At 49.5% G+C, this 14,914-nt stretch overlaps 9 protein-coding genes across 9 annotated transcripts; 5 read left to right on the forward strand and 4 right to left on the reverse strand.

The window, feature by feature from the left end:
• Positions 1-396: 396 nt before the first annotated feature.
• On the forward strand, positions 397-2,232 carry N7462_010876 (uncharacterized protein; the record flags this gene model as incomplete). Its single annotated transcript, XM_057082590.1, has 1 exon — positions 397-2,232. One exon carries the CDS (start codon positions 397-399, stop codon positions 2,230-2,232), a length of 1,836 nt encoding a protein of 611 aa, XP_056929630.1.
• Positions 2,233-2,499: 267 nt separating this feature from the next.
• N7462_010877 (uncharacterized protein) lies at positions 2,500-3,193 on the reverse strand (the record flags this gene model as incomplete). The annotated part of the gene is made up of 2 exons (XM_057082591.1): positions 2,500-2,832; positions 2,909-3,193. 2 exons carry the CDS (start codon positions 3,191-3,193, stop codon positions 2,500-2,502), a joined length of 618 nt encoding a protein of 205 aa, XP_056929631.1.
• Positions 3,194-4,176: 983 nt separating this feature from the next.
• N7462_010878 (cytochrome P450) lies at positions 4,177-4,520 on the forward strand (the record flags this gene model as incomplete). Its single annotated transcript, XM_057082592.1, has 2 exons — positions 4,177-4,237; positions 4,261-4,520. The coding sequence occupies 2 exons, from the start codon at positions 4,177-4,179 to the stop codon at positions 4,518-4,520; spliced, it is 321 nt and encodes a 106-aa protein (XP_056929632.1).
• Positions 4,521-5,132: 612 nt separating this feature from the next.
• N7462_010879 (cytochrome P450) lies at positions 5,133-6,587 on the reverse strand (the record flags this gene model as incomplete). The annotated part of the gene is made up of 6 exons (XM_057082593.1): positions 5,133-5,497; positions 5,550-5,778; positions 5,847-5,918; positions 5,984-6,166; positions 6,222-6,468; positions 6,529-6,587. 6 exons carry the CDS (start codon positions 6,585-6,587, stop codon positions 5,133-5,135), a joined length of 1,155 nt encoding a protein of 384 aa, XP_056929633.1.
• An 84-nt stretch (positions 6,588-6,671) lies between these two features.
• On the reverse strand, positions 6,672-6,775 carry N7462_010880 (uncharacterized protein; the record flags this gene model as incomplete). The annotated part of the gene is made up of 1 exon (XM_057082594.1): positions 6,672-6,775. The coding sequence occupies exon 1, from the start codon at positions 6,771-6,773 to the stop codon at positions 6,672-6,674; it is 102 nt and encodes a 33-aa protein (XP_056929634.1). The 5' UTR covers positions 6,774-6,775.
• Positions 6,776-7,616: 841 nt separating this feature from the next.
• On the forward strand, positions 7,617-8,741 carry N7462_010881 (zinc-binding alcohol dehydrogenase family protein; the record flags this gene model as incomplete). The annotated part of the gene is made up of 2 exons (XM_057082595.1): positions 7,617-8,167; positions 8,219-8,741. The coding sequence occupies 2 exons, from the start codon at positions 7,617-7,619 to the stop codon at positions 8,739-8,741; spliced, it is 1,074 nt and encodes a 357-aa protein (XP_056929635.1).
• An 872-nt stretch (positions 8,742-9,613) lies between these two features.
• Positions 9,614-11,564, forward strand: N7462_010882 (uncharacterized protein; the record flags this gene model as incomplete). Its single annotated transcript, XM_057082596.1, has 3 exons — positions 9,614-9,899; positions 9,956-10,352; positions 10,412-11,564. 3 exons carry the CDS (start codon positions 9,614-9,616, stop codon positions 11,562-11,564), a joined length of 1,836 nt encoding a protein of 611 aa, XP_056929636.1.
• A 372-nt stretch (positions 11,565-11,936) lies between these two features.
• On the forward strand, positions 11,937-12,161 carry N7462_010883 (uncharacterized protein; the record flags this gene model as incomplete). Its single annotated transcript, XM_057082597.1, has 1 exon — positions 11,937-12,161. One exon carries the CDS (start codon positions 11,937-11,939, stop codon positions 12,159-12,161), a length of 225 nt encoding a protein of 74 aa, XP_056929637.1.
• A 672-nt stretch (positions 12,162-12,833) lies between these two features.
• Positions 12,834-14,156, reverse strand: N7462_010884 (LSB5 family protein; the record flags this gene model as incomplete). The annotated part of the gene is made up of 3 exons (XM_057082598.1): positions 12,834-13,869; positions 13,920-14,071; positions 14,142-14,156. 3 exons carry the CDS (start codon positions 14,154-14,156, stop codon positions 12,834-12,836), a joined length of 1,203 nt encoding a protein of 400 aa, XP_056929638.1.
• Positions 14,157-14,914: the final 758 nt, after the last annotated feature.

Raw genomic sequence — 14,914 nt, forward strand, 5'->3', positions numbered from 1 at the left:
AAGCACGAGTTGCAAGGTTGTACGGCAGCCCACAAAAGTACGATACTGCAGTCGACGGGCCGACTGGTGGAGTCCCCCGTCACCGCTTGGGATTGTCTGACCTTCAAATCGTCAACCCGATCTCCCGCCGCCGGATAAGCACTTAAAGCGCAATTGATCTCTTCATTCAGGACTGCAGCATTCCTCCAACGGCTTCATATTTTCCGATTAACATCTTCCTCAAACATACTATCGTCTTGCGTCCTCTCTTTCGACTGCCGTCCCCTTATCTGGTCGCCGGACTCGCGAAACTGCCCGTCGTCGCTCTTCCACCGCATGGCAGTTGGCCTTCGATCCGATTCGACGATACCGACTCACCCAAGGAGCAGTGTTGTAAAGGGGGTACAGGCCGGTGCGATGGAGGTGGACGGTGACAGTGAGGAGACCGTGATCGGAAACAAAGAAGGCTATCGTGTTTGCTCGGACAAGTCTATGTACCATGCAGCTCCGTCGCAGGAACGTCGCCGCCGGTTGCTCCTCTCAACCGATCGAGTCTTCGCCGACACGGTCCTACCATCGCTTGTCCAACATCCAGATATTGAACTACGCTTGATCACCGACGAACCCTCCGCGCTGCTGGCAGGCACGAACAAGATACCCCATTATATGGATACAGTGGATGGCACTACCTTTGACAAGAAGACAGGGGCGCGGAAATGGCTGAAAGCAAAGACAGCCGAGCTGTGCGAATGGGCGGACATGCTCCTGGTTGCACCTATCGATGCGGGCGCCCTTGGTTCGATGCTGGCGGGGTTGACGAACACATTGACCTTAGCACTCTTGCGGGGCTGGGTCTCTTCCAAACCAGTCATCCTGATCCCGGGCATGACCGTGTCGGAATGGGATCACCCATTAAGCGCGCGTCAGCTCGATGAAATGAACCGCTTCTGGCCATGGATCCGCACCGTGAAGCCTGTACTTTGGAAGTCGAACGGCCCCGAGGATTTAACACCCTTACCTTGGGATGGTCTAGACGAGCTTCACAAACGCCTCGAAACTTCATTGAATCTACCTCCATGGGACCTATCACTAACAAAAACCCCCACGGTAAAAGGCAGCTCGAGCGCAACTAAATCCTCTTCAACCGTCGATCTTTCTTCGGGAAAAGGCTCCGCTAGCAGCAAAGCGTCTGCACTTCTTTATCTACAAACACACTGGCCGAACACCGAACACAAGGCCTGCACTCTTCCCTTGGAAATTTGGCTCAATATTTTCGAAGACCAGCTGAATGATTGGGAAGTTGCGAAGGCAGTTGGGATTCCTACGAACATCCCTGTCCCTCAAGAATGGCAGAGCCATCTTTTAAAAATGTCCACCCCCGCATCCCTTGAATATACGATTCTTCGAGGCTCTTTTGCCGCCATTAAAAAGCGAATTGACGGCTTGCCTCGCTGGAAACCCCTGTCCGACCTTGCTTGCCATCTGATTGTGAAATTTTCTCGTACGGACATCCTCACCTATCTTACTGAAAATCATCTTGATCTCCTTTGGACAACATCTCGCCTCACCAACATCCCCTATCGCGCATCTGCGATCTACGGAAACCCCACAGTTTTGACGTGGTGGCGCGACGCCCCTGCTCTACCGAACAAGGAATACATGGCCGATGCCATGGATGGCGCCTCTCGAGCTGGCTTCATTCATGTCCTCAACTGGTGGCTCAACTCTGGTCTTCCGCTCCGGTACAGTGAACGTGCACTTGAATCCGCCAGCGCCGAGGGTCGGGTTCCTGTGCTTGACTGGTGGAAGGCCGCTTCGGCTAAAGCACCGTTTTACAAACCCCTTCCTCTTAAAGTAGGCAAGTCAGTTCTTCTCGCCGCGCAATCTGGCCGCACAGCATCTCTTGCCTGGTGGGATGCTTCGGGTATTCCGTACAGCCATGCGGAAAATGTTGCCCGTATTGCTAGCACCCATGGCCATGTTCACGTGCTCGACTTCTGGTACCGGCTAAAGGGACCGAAGATGATCTTCGATAACCAGGTCCTTGTTGGTCCAACGAAGAACGGACATGATCACGTTTTGCAATGGTGGAAGGACTGTGGCCTACGCGTCGAGTTCAAGACCTGCGACATCGAAGAAGCCCTCGAGGACGCCGTCTCTGGTGCTGACGGTCGCGTTCGCAGCTGGTGGGAACGAAATGGCCTCAATCTTGGTGTTGGAACAAGAGAGTGGATGAAGCCGAAAGTGCTTTGAAAATACATAATACCATCTATGGGGTTTGAGGTGTCTCAGGTCATTTGTTTGGGAGTTTGATTGCTAGGGGTTATCGCATTTATATTGTTATTCCTCCGTCTCTGTTCGCACGTCTTTGAATCTGCTTTGGTCCTGGAACCAGATGATTATGACCCATAATACCCATTTGAATTTTCTTCAACACTGTCATTTTCATTTGCGATGGATTGTCGCTGAGCGCCGAAGGAAATATCTTTTTCTTGTATCTACGTTTCGATGCATATACAATCATTCCCACTTCTCTATCCTTACGTGCTTGATATCTGCGCCCTTCAGGGCGTTTTTGATCTTTCCAAATTCCTCAAAAGCCTCGGAGCTAGCGAAGCCAAAGTGGTCTTCGACTTTGTTCCAGCCGCTGAATAGCACGAACTCCTCATCTTCGCCTTCTTTGTCAATGCGCCAGCCCCCAGAGTAGGTAAAAGGAGTTGTGTATCTCTCAAGGTGAGGAACACCTGCTTTCATGATACTGTCGAACTCTGTTTTTCTGTTTGCTTCGACAAAGTATCTGCTGATCGCTATGACAGGCGCGTTGTACGGAATCTTCGAGTTGAATGTGGAAGGCTGCTAGGTGTAAGCCTCGCGAATTACAGGACGCCTCTCCAGGAGAATGTCCGAGGCTGAGAAGAATGTTACCCACATCAATGTCCAGGTGAAACATCCACTCAATGTCAATATCATCTTTCAATTGCCCCAGAGCCTTCTGGTTCGTCTCGGATATGATCCACTCTCCACAATGTGCCTCGACGGAATTCCATCCTCCAGAGAGATAGAAGTAGGCGGAGTCCTCAACCTGTCGATAGAATCGGACCGGGTATTTGGACCATTTTGTTTGCGCTTCTCGTGCCTCGTGCAAGCTGTTCTTCAGGGAGGCCGATGGCTCTTGAGTTTTGAGGCGTAAGAGAGCGAGCTCGGTCACCGGCATTTTGGGATATATTGGAATATATTATCACTGTCAGACCAAGGAAAGTGCACCTGGAGTGGAGAGTTTAGTTGTTTCGGGCAATCTATCAAGTGTGGAATCGGTGCCAACAGAGTCCCTTTATAGATCAATCGGAACTACCGCAGTTAAGCGTTCTCGGGGCCCGAGTCTGGTGGTCCGCATTAACTTTCGGTGGATCCGCGGAGGCAGCCGCTCCTCCGTGTCTTACTTCTCGTCACGCCTTTCCCTAAAAAGGAAGTTTGAGCTACAAATCAAGCAGGAGAAAGGTAAAAGGCGATAGGTATCAGGGAAATGCGTCAGCGCGTTGATACCATGTGCAGTCATTTCGATTTCATTTGGCCTTCTCACTTTGTCTTATATTCAGTTTCCCTACGCCTCCCTCGCCCAGTGTTTACCGTTTATCAGTCAGTACTTCGGGATACCGCCTACTCGAGCATTTGGGGAACTGGGTCTTTACAGTGTTGCCAAAGTGTTTTTCAACGCAGGGTCGTTCAACACGCGATCTTCATCTCTGTCCTACAAGTATGAATGCGTAAATGTAACCTCGAGAAAGTGAATACGAGTATCTGTCAAGGGAGAAGCTGTCGCCAAATACAGCGAAGACCCACATCGCTCGATGAGTGTGTCCGGGCGTTACAGGGAATACACGATTGCGTGCATGTTTTGTATGGTAACCTGAGTATCCGGAACACGGCATTGTAACACGCTAGTGAACGTGATAGAGGATACTCGACACGCCCGGCCAGCACCCTTAGTCCTTTCGACATCACCGGAGGGCGAAAATTCGATTTCCATTGGGTCCCGCCTGTACGGAATCCTACACGGGATTTCCATACACAATTTCCATACAGGATTCCTCTCTATTCACAGGATACCCCGGAGTCTCGACACAAGCCGGTCACGCACGACGTGATGGCCGATGGCATTAGTTTATCAACTCCACTCAATCCAACAACTGCCTCACAATGATTGTCACCTGCTTTCGCAGCTATCATGTCATCGCAATGGCAGTCAAGGCTCAATTTGGTGTTGCTTATCTTTCTCTTAAGCTTTGACTATCTCACCTACCGCGCGGCGCTACCTCGCCCCCTCCCCCGGCCATGAGGTCAGCCACGACGTTATGACTTTTAAGGGTGGGCCACGACGCTGTCCTGCACAGTGGATGGTCACCACCGAGGCTTCTTACATGTTGGCTCGCTTTGCACAGGTCTATCGACGTATTGAACCTCGCGATCCAGCTCCATACACTGCAGTTATGCGAATTGGTCCCTCCAACAAGACTGGGGTGCAGATTGCGCTTTATAAATGAGGACTACGTTTGTATGAAAGTTCTCTTTTGTGAAGTGAAGATTTTTAATGCCTTTGCTCTCCTGCTGTAAGCGGACAAATGCCTCTATTGCCAATTCACAGCCTGGGTCTTTCCGTATCGAATCGTTTCAATGGACGTAGCATCTGGAAGAGTAGTTTCAGGCCGGAAAAAAGATTGGATATACCACAAGTAGGAGCTTTTCGGTGATATTAAGTAGCCTAGACTGAAATCATGGACTGATATGTCCCTTAAGCCTTGCTAGAAGTAGATTTTCTACTCATTCTTAGAGCCACATACAATAGCGATAGGTGGATGACGTCTCGTGCAATTTTATACTCGAAATCTGCTCACACTTCACGTACACATCTCGATGACTTTTCTCGGTAGTACGGAAATTCAGGTGCAGTATGTTTAATAACAGATATTCTATGAACAAGCTGACTTGATAACATTAAAATTTGGTCTCTTAAAGTTGAAGATATTAAATAGCTTCAAAAATGAGTAACCCGATATACTGATTTTATATTTGGTTCTTATTAAGGTATTTCACCTAGGATTTAGTGTTTGGGCCCATCCGGTATGAAATCTTGATGACCAAATCGATCATGTACTTTAGGAATAGCTTTGAATATTTTCAATACGTGTGACCTGAATATTCTCAGTTCCGTCGGTGCCTAGAGAGCTTAGAGAGCATTGCTCAATGAGGACCATAGTCGTCAACTTGAACACCACATCAGCAAAATGTTTCCCTAAACAGCGCCCTGACGCAGCTCCCGTCCCGAACCGCATGAAACCGTATCGCAACTTGTCCTTTGGTACCTCAGAGAAGCGTTCTGGTCGAAAGTCGGCACCGTCTGGGCCCCATGTCACACATTCCTGATTGAGACGTCGGGCATCGATGACCACCGGTGTGTGTGCAGGAATGGAATATCCTCCGATGACCTTCGGGGTGGCCGTACACTCGGGTAGCGAGAACCCTGCCATTGTCAGAAAGCACTCGTTAATTGTAGTTCACATCAAGAGACCTACAGAATGCTGGCGAGTGTCGCATGCTTTCCACCACCGTCCGATTGAGTAGCGTATCGGATTTAGTCATATACTTGGCAAGGCCAAGATCAAGCTGGCTCTTCCATCTTTGGATCTCGCCTCGCAATGTCTGCAGAGATGGGCGGATGGATAGATGCGAGAAGAGGGTACCCAGAACTCCAGCACTTACATCGACATTGGTGAACAAAATCTCGTCCAGGGTTTGCAGAAACTAGAACAAAAAATGAGATCACTGAAACGAAAGAAATTCGGAAACTAGGAATGGATTGACTTAGGTACTTCATGCTCTTGCATATCTTGTGTCTGGTCCACACCGCGGAAGATGCGCTCAACTGGACAAGACATATTTTGCTGGCACTTGTTATCAGGAACCCACACGAATATTCGAAACACAAAAGTTCGAATTTTCCACTTACCTCTCGAGCTTCCCGAATAATCTGCCGATTAAACACGCGCCACTGCGCAATGTATGTTTGCAGCCGCCTTCGTGCAGCGGTTGGAAGGACATTCCACAACTTTGAGTCGGGGTACTTGCTGGCCAGCATATCACGAATGATGGCTTCATGGAGAACATTTAGTTCTAAGAGGCGTGTATAGAGCTAATTCGGCAATTAGCAACGGATTTGTAAATCTATTTAGCAATGTTGAATTAACCGGTTCGCTAAATGCCTCTCCATATAGATGTATCGCTAGCAATCGAAAGGTTAGAAACTGGAACGTCCGCTTGACGTGAATGACCACAGTCGGGGTTAATATTATTCTGTCCAACCATTGATGAATTTCGTGAGAGAAACGTGGCATGCTCTGCATGACCGGATGAAAGGCGAACTCCGGATCGAAATTTTGGCGCATTCTGCGCCAGGATTCCCCGTAATTGGCCCCGATAGCATTTCCCATGAGACTATGATTAGGTATTAGTAAAGGGGAGACTGCCTTTCTTTAAGAACGACAGGATCCTTACCAGCCGAAGGGCATACCCAGGTTGAAGTTCGGAGGTTTACTATGCGCTGTGTGGACCATTTAGTATCGGTATAACCCATAAGGGTCCCAAGAGCCAACCTTTGGCATCGTGTTGATAGAACTCCTGTACATGTGCTGGCTGGCTTATAACCAACTCACACGACGATCCGGAGCGGATGAGATAAAGTTCACTACCAGCCAATGTCTTTCCTTGGTGAGATAATTCTGCACTATCGACAGCACCATATCTTTAATACCAATCGTAGGAATGAAGTGAACGACTATCATCGATGGCGGAACTACCTTGCGACAAACTTAGAAAAGCGAACATCTCCTTTCAGCTCTTTTATTAGCCGTCCATGTTGATCAAGAAAACTTCCCTGGTAGATCCATAACCATTGCCTCTGGCGCCTGGAGGATATTAGCTACATACCAATTGCTTTCCTTTTAGTGTGAGCCAGGTTGCCGAAAATATCACAGTGAGAACACTACCAATCAGTGATAGCAGCCACAATTGAAAATAGTCTGAAGAAGAGACATTTTGCCTTATGGATTGAACCGAAGCAAGAACCTGGACTGGAATACTAAAGTCCTTGGATTCCATGGCCAGTCTGTGTTTGTTTTTGATTGTATGTTCAAATCTAATGAACTTTGACAAACTCTTAAAGCATTATACGAGCATGAACATCAGGGCTAAGTCAATGACACGGATGTATGGATATCTGAGTGGCAAGGCATTTGCAAAATGCCCTGCGTCCCAGTCCGGGTGATACGCTGACCGGAAAATTGAGATCACGACGGGGATTATGAATCCAGATGCAGTCAGATTACAGTCGCGGTTTCTACCTCGGAGATAAAGTCGAATTTTCCGTGTTTGTGACTGGCCCCGGGTGGAGACCGGAAAGCCGATCTACGGGAGGGCCAAAATACCATCATTTTCGGGGCTACAATGATAGTTAATCAATCGCGCGATTGATCAACTTAGAATAATACCAAAAGCAGAAGACCGGTTTCTTTGAATCGCGCCGAAGTCCTTTTACCTGATCATATCCATCGTGACGGCCACAACGGAAGCACAACAGCAAAATCATGGACGGCAGTATGACGAAGGAATTACCACCAACACATCGTGCGTTGAAGGTTCAGAGTGCTGGCCAGCTCGCCCTGATAGAGGATTGCCTACTCCCAGAGATACAGGACGGCGACATGCTGGTCCGCGTGGCTTACGTGTCCCTCAATCCAGTTGATAGCAAGTCCGCCGACATGTCTCCGAGTCCCGAAGCGACTTCAGGGTGCGACTTTTCAGGAGTCATCATCTCAATGGGATCTGTCGTCAAATCTCAAGTTGGAGTTGGAGATCGCGTATGCGGATGCGTTTTCGGCAACAATCCCATCCGGCTTGACAACGGCGCCTTCGCCGAGTATGTAGCTGTCCCTGCGCAGTTGGTGTGGAAGATTCCCGCGCAGATGTCATTTCAGACGGCTGCAACGCTGGGAATTGGCTTTGCGACAGCTGGTCTGGCTCTTTATCATGGACTCCAATTGCCTCTTCCAGTATCTGGACCGGAAGTGCCGAGCGCGGTATTGGTCTACGGAGGGGGAACCGCAACGGGAACCCTCGCGATTCAGCTTTTACGGTTGTAAGTATTACAGTGACCTCGTTCAATACAGGTAGAGACTAACCATGAAAGATCTGGTTTGACACCAATCACCACCTGTTCGCCGCGTAACTTCAACCGCGTGAAGAGGCTTGGAGCAGTGGCTGCTTTTGACTACCGCTCACCAACCTGTGGCACGGACATTCGCGAGTACACCCGGGACCGTCTAGCCCTGGCAATGGATTGCATCACTGATACCAGGTCCATGGAGCTCTGTTATACGGCTTTAGGAAGTGCCGGTGGGCGGTATCTTGCACTGGACCCGTTTCCGGTGCGCAAGCATACACGCCGCAGCGTTCAGCCAGATTGGATCTGCATGTTCACTCAGTTTGACCAGTTTATCAACTGGGAGCGACCATACAATCTGGATCCTCGGCCGGAGGATCGGCTGTTCGCTGAGCGATGGTATGCAGTGGTCCAGGGGCTGTTGGACGCTGGACAGATCGAATCTCATCCGTACAAGGAGCGACGAGGCGGACTGGCCGGGGTGGCGGAGGGAATAGACGCAGTTCGCAAAGGTGAGGTCAATGGATACAAGCTAGTGTATGGGGTCTAGAAGAATATGAGAGTCTTAAATCGTGGCGGGGTTTCCGCGGGCAGCGTATTGTACCGTGGCCGATTGGGGCCAACTTTGGGAAGTATAAGACTGATCATCTAGATTCAATGCACCAACTTCCAGGACTAGTAGTTGCAGGAGCTATGCAGTGACTAGCTGAATGGTTTATGCAAAAGAATTCCACGCTCCATTTGCTCAATCTGGATTGTCATTCTGAATGTCTTCGACACAGAATTTCCAAGCAGGTTAAGTTATTTCTCAAGCGCTGAGTGGTATTCGTCGGTGCCTATGAGCATGACGAGTTCGAAATTTTGCACGGAGTCTGTGTCTAAGATCCGAGGCGGGGAAGATTAGAACTGAACTCGATGGCAATGCATTCGACAATGCTATTTCTTTACCTCGCCGATCCATTGACAGTATGACTTTCTTCATCGCTTGATCGTATATTTGAAGAGTGGCCGCCAGCAATTGCCTTCCATATGCAAACCTCGGCGGTTTTAAATCGAGGACTATGCAGTATACTGGAGTATACTGGAGATAGCAATTTGTAGAGACGGTTAAAAGTGAACATCTTCGACAAAGAGGTCAAGACAAAGAGGAACCGAATATGATATCTCCCCATCCATTGAGATGTTCACATTTCGGCCGTGGACACTTTCAACGGTCAGCTCGGTCAGAATAATAAGCCGACATGGGCTCGGTACAACCGCCCCACTGACAGGGAATGCCCGTACCAGCGCTAGAAAAAGCCGGACTACCGATGTACGCTGGATCAATGTATAAAACCGTAAATATTCGGAACGATCGCGACCAAGCCATACAATCAGCACTCTCTACCAATTCATTTAGTTATTATTTACTGAGACGCGAAAATGGGCCTTGACAACTTGACTGTCGAAGATCATTCGGACAGCACCGTTAGTATTGTGGGCGGGGGACCTGTTGGGCTGGTTCTCGCCCTGACACTGGCATATCACGGCGTTCGTAGTGTCCTATTTGAGAAAAATGTTACCACTACGCAGTCAGTCTTTCTAACCGAAAACCAATCCTTGGAAACAGCTAACATTGATAACAGGTTTCCGAAGATGGACTTAACGCTCGCACGAACGATGGAGATTCTGCGCGTATTGGGTCTAGCTGATGGACTCCGTGCCCGAGGTGCGAACGCTTCTCCCACATTCCTTAGCTTTGGCTAACTAGCCATGTTCGGAAAGGTGTGGCCCCTGAATACCCGTTCACTGTGCGCTTTTCTAGTGGCCTTGGGGCAGAGCATCCTCTTTCGGAGTGGAGACTCCCCAGTACAGATCAATTCCGCCAGCGCATTTTGTCCCAGAATGACGGGACTATGCCTCTTGAGCCCTGGTTGCGCGTATCAGGAGACCTGTTTGAAGCATTTCTGAAGGAAAAATGTCAAAATAGCCAGCTGATCGATGTGCGCTTTGGATGGACAGTGACACATGTCATCGAGGGTCCCACCGGAGTGGAAACTCGGGTCAATAATCCTCATACAGGCGAGGAGCAAGCCATACACAGCCCTTACGCAGTCGGATGTGATGGAGCATCGAGTTCGGTCCGCAAAGGTCTAGGAATTGACCTGGATGGTGGCCCCTTGTATCTAACCCCTGAGTGTTTCATTCTTTGCTGTGTTGATTATACTGACCCTCGAGTAGGCACAGCAGCGTTGTGCTGATCCATTTCAAGTCCCGGGACCTGGCTGGTCTTCATCGTCAGGGTCAATTTTGGCATACTTTCTTTCCTAGCGATCCATCCATCAACGGAGACTCGGTGGGCGGCACGATCATCTCGCAGACCGAAGTTGATACATGGACAGTCCATGACTTTCGTGCCCCTGGATCGAAACAAAATACCAGTTCCGCCCAGGAAACGATCTACCGCGTGCTGGGAGGAATGAGAGATCCTTATCAAATTACCGTTGACGAGATTATCGCTCAGTCAACATGGACACCCAGCATCACAATCTCCAAATCTTACGGCGGACCACTGCAGCGCGTTTTCCTCGCTGGTGACGCGTGCCACCAGATGGTCCCGTCAGGTGGATATGGCATGAACATGGGTATTGCTGATGCTTTTGACTTGGGCTGGAAGCTAGCCGCGACAATTCAGGGCTGGGGGGGTCCACGGCTATTGGCATCGTATGAACAGGAACGACGTCCAGTTGCAGAGCTCATGCAACACTGGGGCAAAGTACATGCAGAGAAGCTGATAGGCCTGGCTTCTAAGGTAAACCTGGATGCGGCCATCATCGATGCGCCCGATTCACGTGGAGAGCAATTACGGCGCAAGGTCCATGAGTATGTGCAGGGTAATGACGCACACAATCAGAGTTTTGGGGTGGAATTCGGCCATCAGTATCAGTCGGAAATCACGGCGAAGAGTGTATTTATCAACCCACCGCCCTTCGATCCACGCTCATACACCCCAACCACCTATCCGGGCTTTAGGGCTCCTCATGTGTTCCTCACCGACGGCTGTGCCATCTTTGACAAATACGGAAAAGGTTTTACGCTCGTTGAGTTTGTCGATGAATTGTCCGTATCGTCACCCAGTGGGTCAGCCACATTCAGAGATGTTGCTGACGAGCATCAAACACCCGTGCAAATTGTTTCCCTGGCAAGAGAATCCCATGCTCACAAGGTCTGGGGAGCACAGATGGTACTGGTGCGCCCGGACGGCTTCGTGTCGTGGCATGGAAATGAGATTGTCTGTAAAGAGGCAGCTAGGGCAATCCTGCTGCAAGCAACAGGCTACTTCGACTCGTTTTCCATCGCTTCTAGAGAGCCAGAAATCCCCTCCTGCCTATAAGTCTGGTAGGTTCTATACTTGGTCTAGCTTTTAATTGCTATGCTACGAAATTATTACGATCTGTGGGGTATAATAGCAAATAAAGTTGGAAACGCACTTCTTCGTAGCATCAAGACAGATGGCATCTCTTGGTCTAGGTTTATTCTCCACATGCTGCAGACAATCAGAAAAGCCACATATATTATTCTCAGCCTTGATATACATGCCTAGTCAAATCACTGGAGCCCTTTCTTGTCCACAGTCCATAAATACACAATACTCGCGAAGCCCAACCATCCCGCACTCCGAAATCTCGTCTACCAGGTAAATGATGATCTCAAAGCCCTGGTCAAAGATAACCAAACCGGGAAACTGGTTTCATTTGAAGAGGCCATGAAGAGGACAGGTCCATTTGCTTTCACCAAAGCATTGATGAGCTACTTCACTGAACAGACTGGAGTCGAGCATATCGGCGACGAGCTCGGTTGGCTATCCGAGCCGCGGCTGATCAGCGACGTGCTGGTCGTGCCTCGCAAAAGCTTTGGATTCCTGGCGCCTGATGTCCTCGAAAAACGAGATTTATCCGTCCTTGTCCAACACCTCTTAATTGGCTTCTAACAGCGGGAAGGCCATCCGGGCTAATACTAAGGGTGCTTGCATTTTGCTTGGGGTTAGGGATGACTGTCTATAATTCAACTGCGACTAGTTCAGATTCAGTGGCCAAAGCTTCAATGAAAATGAAGCTTGAAGACCTATTTATCGCCATCATCATCAAGATCTGAGAGGATTTTCGGCCATTCAATTTTTGTCCAGCTTGCGTTGCTTCGAAACATCAAATGAGGACGGATAGCCGTAGGATCCTCGGAAATATGTAAACACTTTGGTGATGATAGATCAACTAGGTACTTTGAGATAAAGTCACTGAAAACAAGGCAAATCTAGCCGTTGATTCGCATTACAAGCCTGAAAAGGCTCAGTCGGTCAATGAGCCCATTGCGCATCTACGTGGAATTTGCTCATGATAATTCTAGGTAGGTTATGCATTGCTCCTCCGCACTATAAAATACAACTCCTAGTTCAAAGAAACACGGGCTCCAACGCGTATCAGGGACTTCTACACATATCCCTAATACGTATATCCCATCAAGCTAAAATTTACCAGGGGAAATAATTGTAGCTCATCGAAGTTTGTGTCTGCTTCTCCATCGAGTATTGTATGGATTATACTTCTTTCCTATGAGGAGTAAATTGTCAGTATCATTCGCATGCAACGTCAAATTTTTGACAGGCCTACCAGGTATATCCTGTAGCCTCAACAGCAGGCGTCTTGATGGCATTCCGATCTCCGAATGGATTGTCCTCATCGTCTTCTTCTTCCTCGGACTCTGTCTCGCTCTCGCTTTCAAATATTTGCCGGGAATGCTGCGACGATGAAGCAGTCGGAAGGCTGTTTCGGTTCGGGCGAGGTGGCTTGGGAGGGTTAATGCTAAGGCCACTGAAGCTTTGATTCATTTCCTCCTCGATCTCGGCCTTCGACCTCCAGTTCCCTGACAGAACGTCATCCTCACTGTCACTGTCGTAGTCCACACTCTTGTCTAGAACTTCAAACGCCATCAAGGCCGTCACTAGCTCTTCGTTGGCATGGATCAATCCTCCGAGAAACTCCTCGCTTTCTATCTGTTGGATATATCGGAGAATCTGGTGCCGAAGCTTCTTGCACATCTCAAAGCGATTGACGCATTCCGCGTCCTCGCTCACGCGAGTTGTCTCGCGGTTTACGAGCTTCAGTGCATTCAGCAGATTAGTGCTGGCGACGGAGGCGGAGGCAATGGTTTCCAGGATCTGAGGACGCTCGCGCTCCAAACTAAAATTCCTACTGCTGATCGAGAGTTTCTTGTCCCTCTTCTTATCCTTGTCCTTTGATTTTGACTTCGGTTTGGGGCTGCTGAGGTTTCTTGAGGGTCCATTCCCAGCCGATACGGAAACCGTATGTCCCATGGGTGGTTCATTACTGTTATTCCCTCCTTCACGGAGAACTTTTGCCTTGGCCTGGGATGCAGGCTGCTTGCGCTTTGGGAGCTGCTTATAAAGGGCGGTGATTTTGGCCATACCGGGCGTGTCCTTGTAAGTTGCCGCCCATTGTCCAAACATCACTTTGCATTTCTGCTTCACCAGCGGATCCGAAACTGGATCTGTTCCGGCGATACGGAGTCGTTCGAGCAACGGCTCGTCGGCAAATTCGCGCAGGAACCGATCTCCAGCATTCTGGATCAGAAAGTCAAGAATTGTGAGCGCACGCAATTGGCGATGAAGGTTGCCATATTTCCTACAGAATAATTAGCTTGGGCTGCGGTGACCATCACGCGATCAACCCACAGTTTCTTGCGCAGAGCACGGCTGGCTTCTGTCGGGCCGCTGGCTTGGATGCGAATGACCTCGACCAGGTCAACGATACCGCTCGAGTCATCGACTTCATATTGTTCGCTAGTAAGGACCTCGATCTGAACGGTCACCGCCGAATAGGGTTTCTATCATGAAAGAAGTGCAGATTAGCGTACTGATCACAACACACGCTTATCAGGGCGTAGGCCGAGGTACCGATGACTGAAACATAGCGGGCAGACTTTGGTAAAGTCTTTCTTGTTTAGAATGTACTGCTTCTTAGGAAGCCTGCTGATAGATAAACAACAGGGAGAGAGGAGATCACACGAATCTCGATCTCGTCGTTTGCAACACCCCGCGTGTTGAGGCAAGATCCTCCCGTACGAAGCCCCGCACGGCTGGGAATACTCGATGATCTGCGGGGGGATGGAGAGACAAGGCGCCAGCGACCAGACCACGCCCTATATGAGAGTAGCGAGGCAAATTAGGTTCAATGGAGGTCGTCTATTACAGCGAGTCAACGGAGTCAATGGTTTGATCTTGTCGCGTGAATGACGGTGACGTCGGAGGCCGCAGGGTGATCTTGGCGCTAGTCGGGCAGCCGATCAACGGTTGGTCGGGGATTTCGGTGGATTTCAGCGGGCTCCAGTGGACTCAGGAGAACGAGGCACCACGCCACGGGGCAGTGCATGCAGTGAGTTCTGTGTAAGATACTCGAGGAGAGAGGAATCCTTGCCCAAGCCTTGCAAAGTGCAAAAAGGCCGAAGATGGCCTGAAACAAACCTAAAACCATCTCGATCATTTGCCCGTGACTGCGGCCCAATTGGGACTAGGGCGGGGTCACGCCGAAATCGCAGAGAGCTGAACAGAGCAATCAATACGAGCCCTCTTCATACCTTTGATATCCCGTCATATCGTGCCATTGAGTAGAGTCCATTTCTCACATCTCGCGGCTTGGTCAATTCTGTCGTTCAATTATACCAATTGGG

Source organism: Penicillium macrosclerotiorum, assembly GCF_028827735.1.
Source record: "Penicillium macrosclerotiorum strain IBT 26536 chromosome Unknown utg000010l_segment0_segment0, whole genome shotgun sequence".
Lineage (NCBI taxonomy): Eukaryota > Fungi > Ascomycota > Eurotiomycetes > Eurotiales > Aspergillaceae > Penicillium > Penicillium macrosclerotiorum.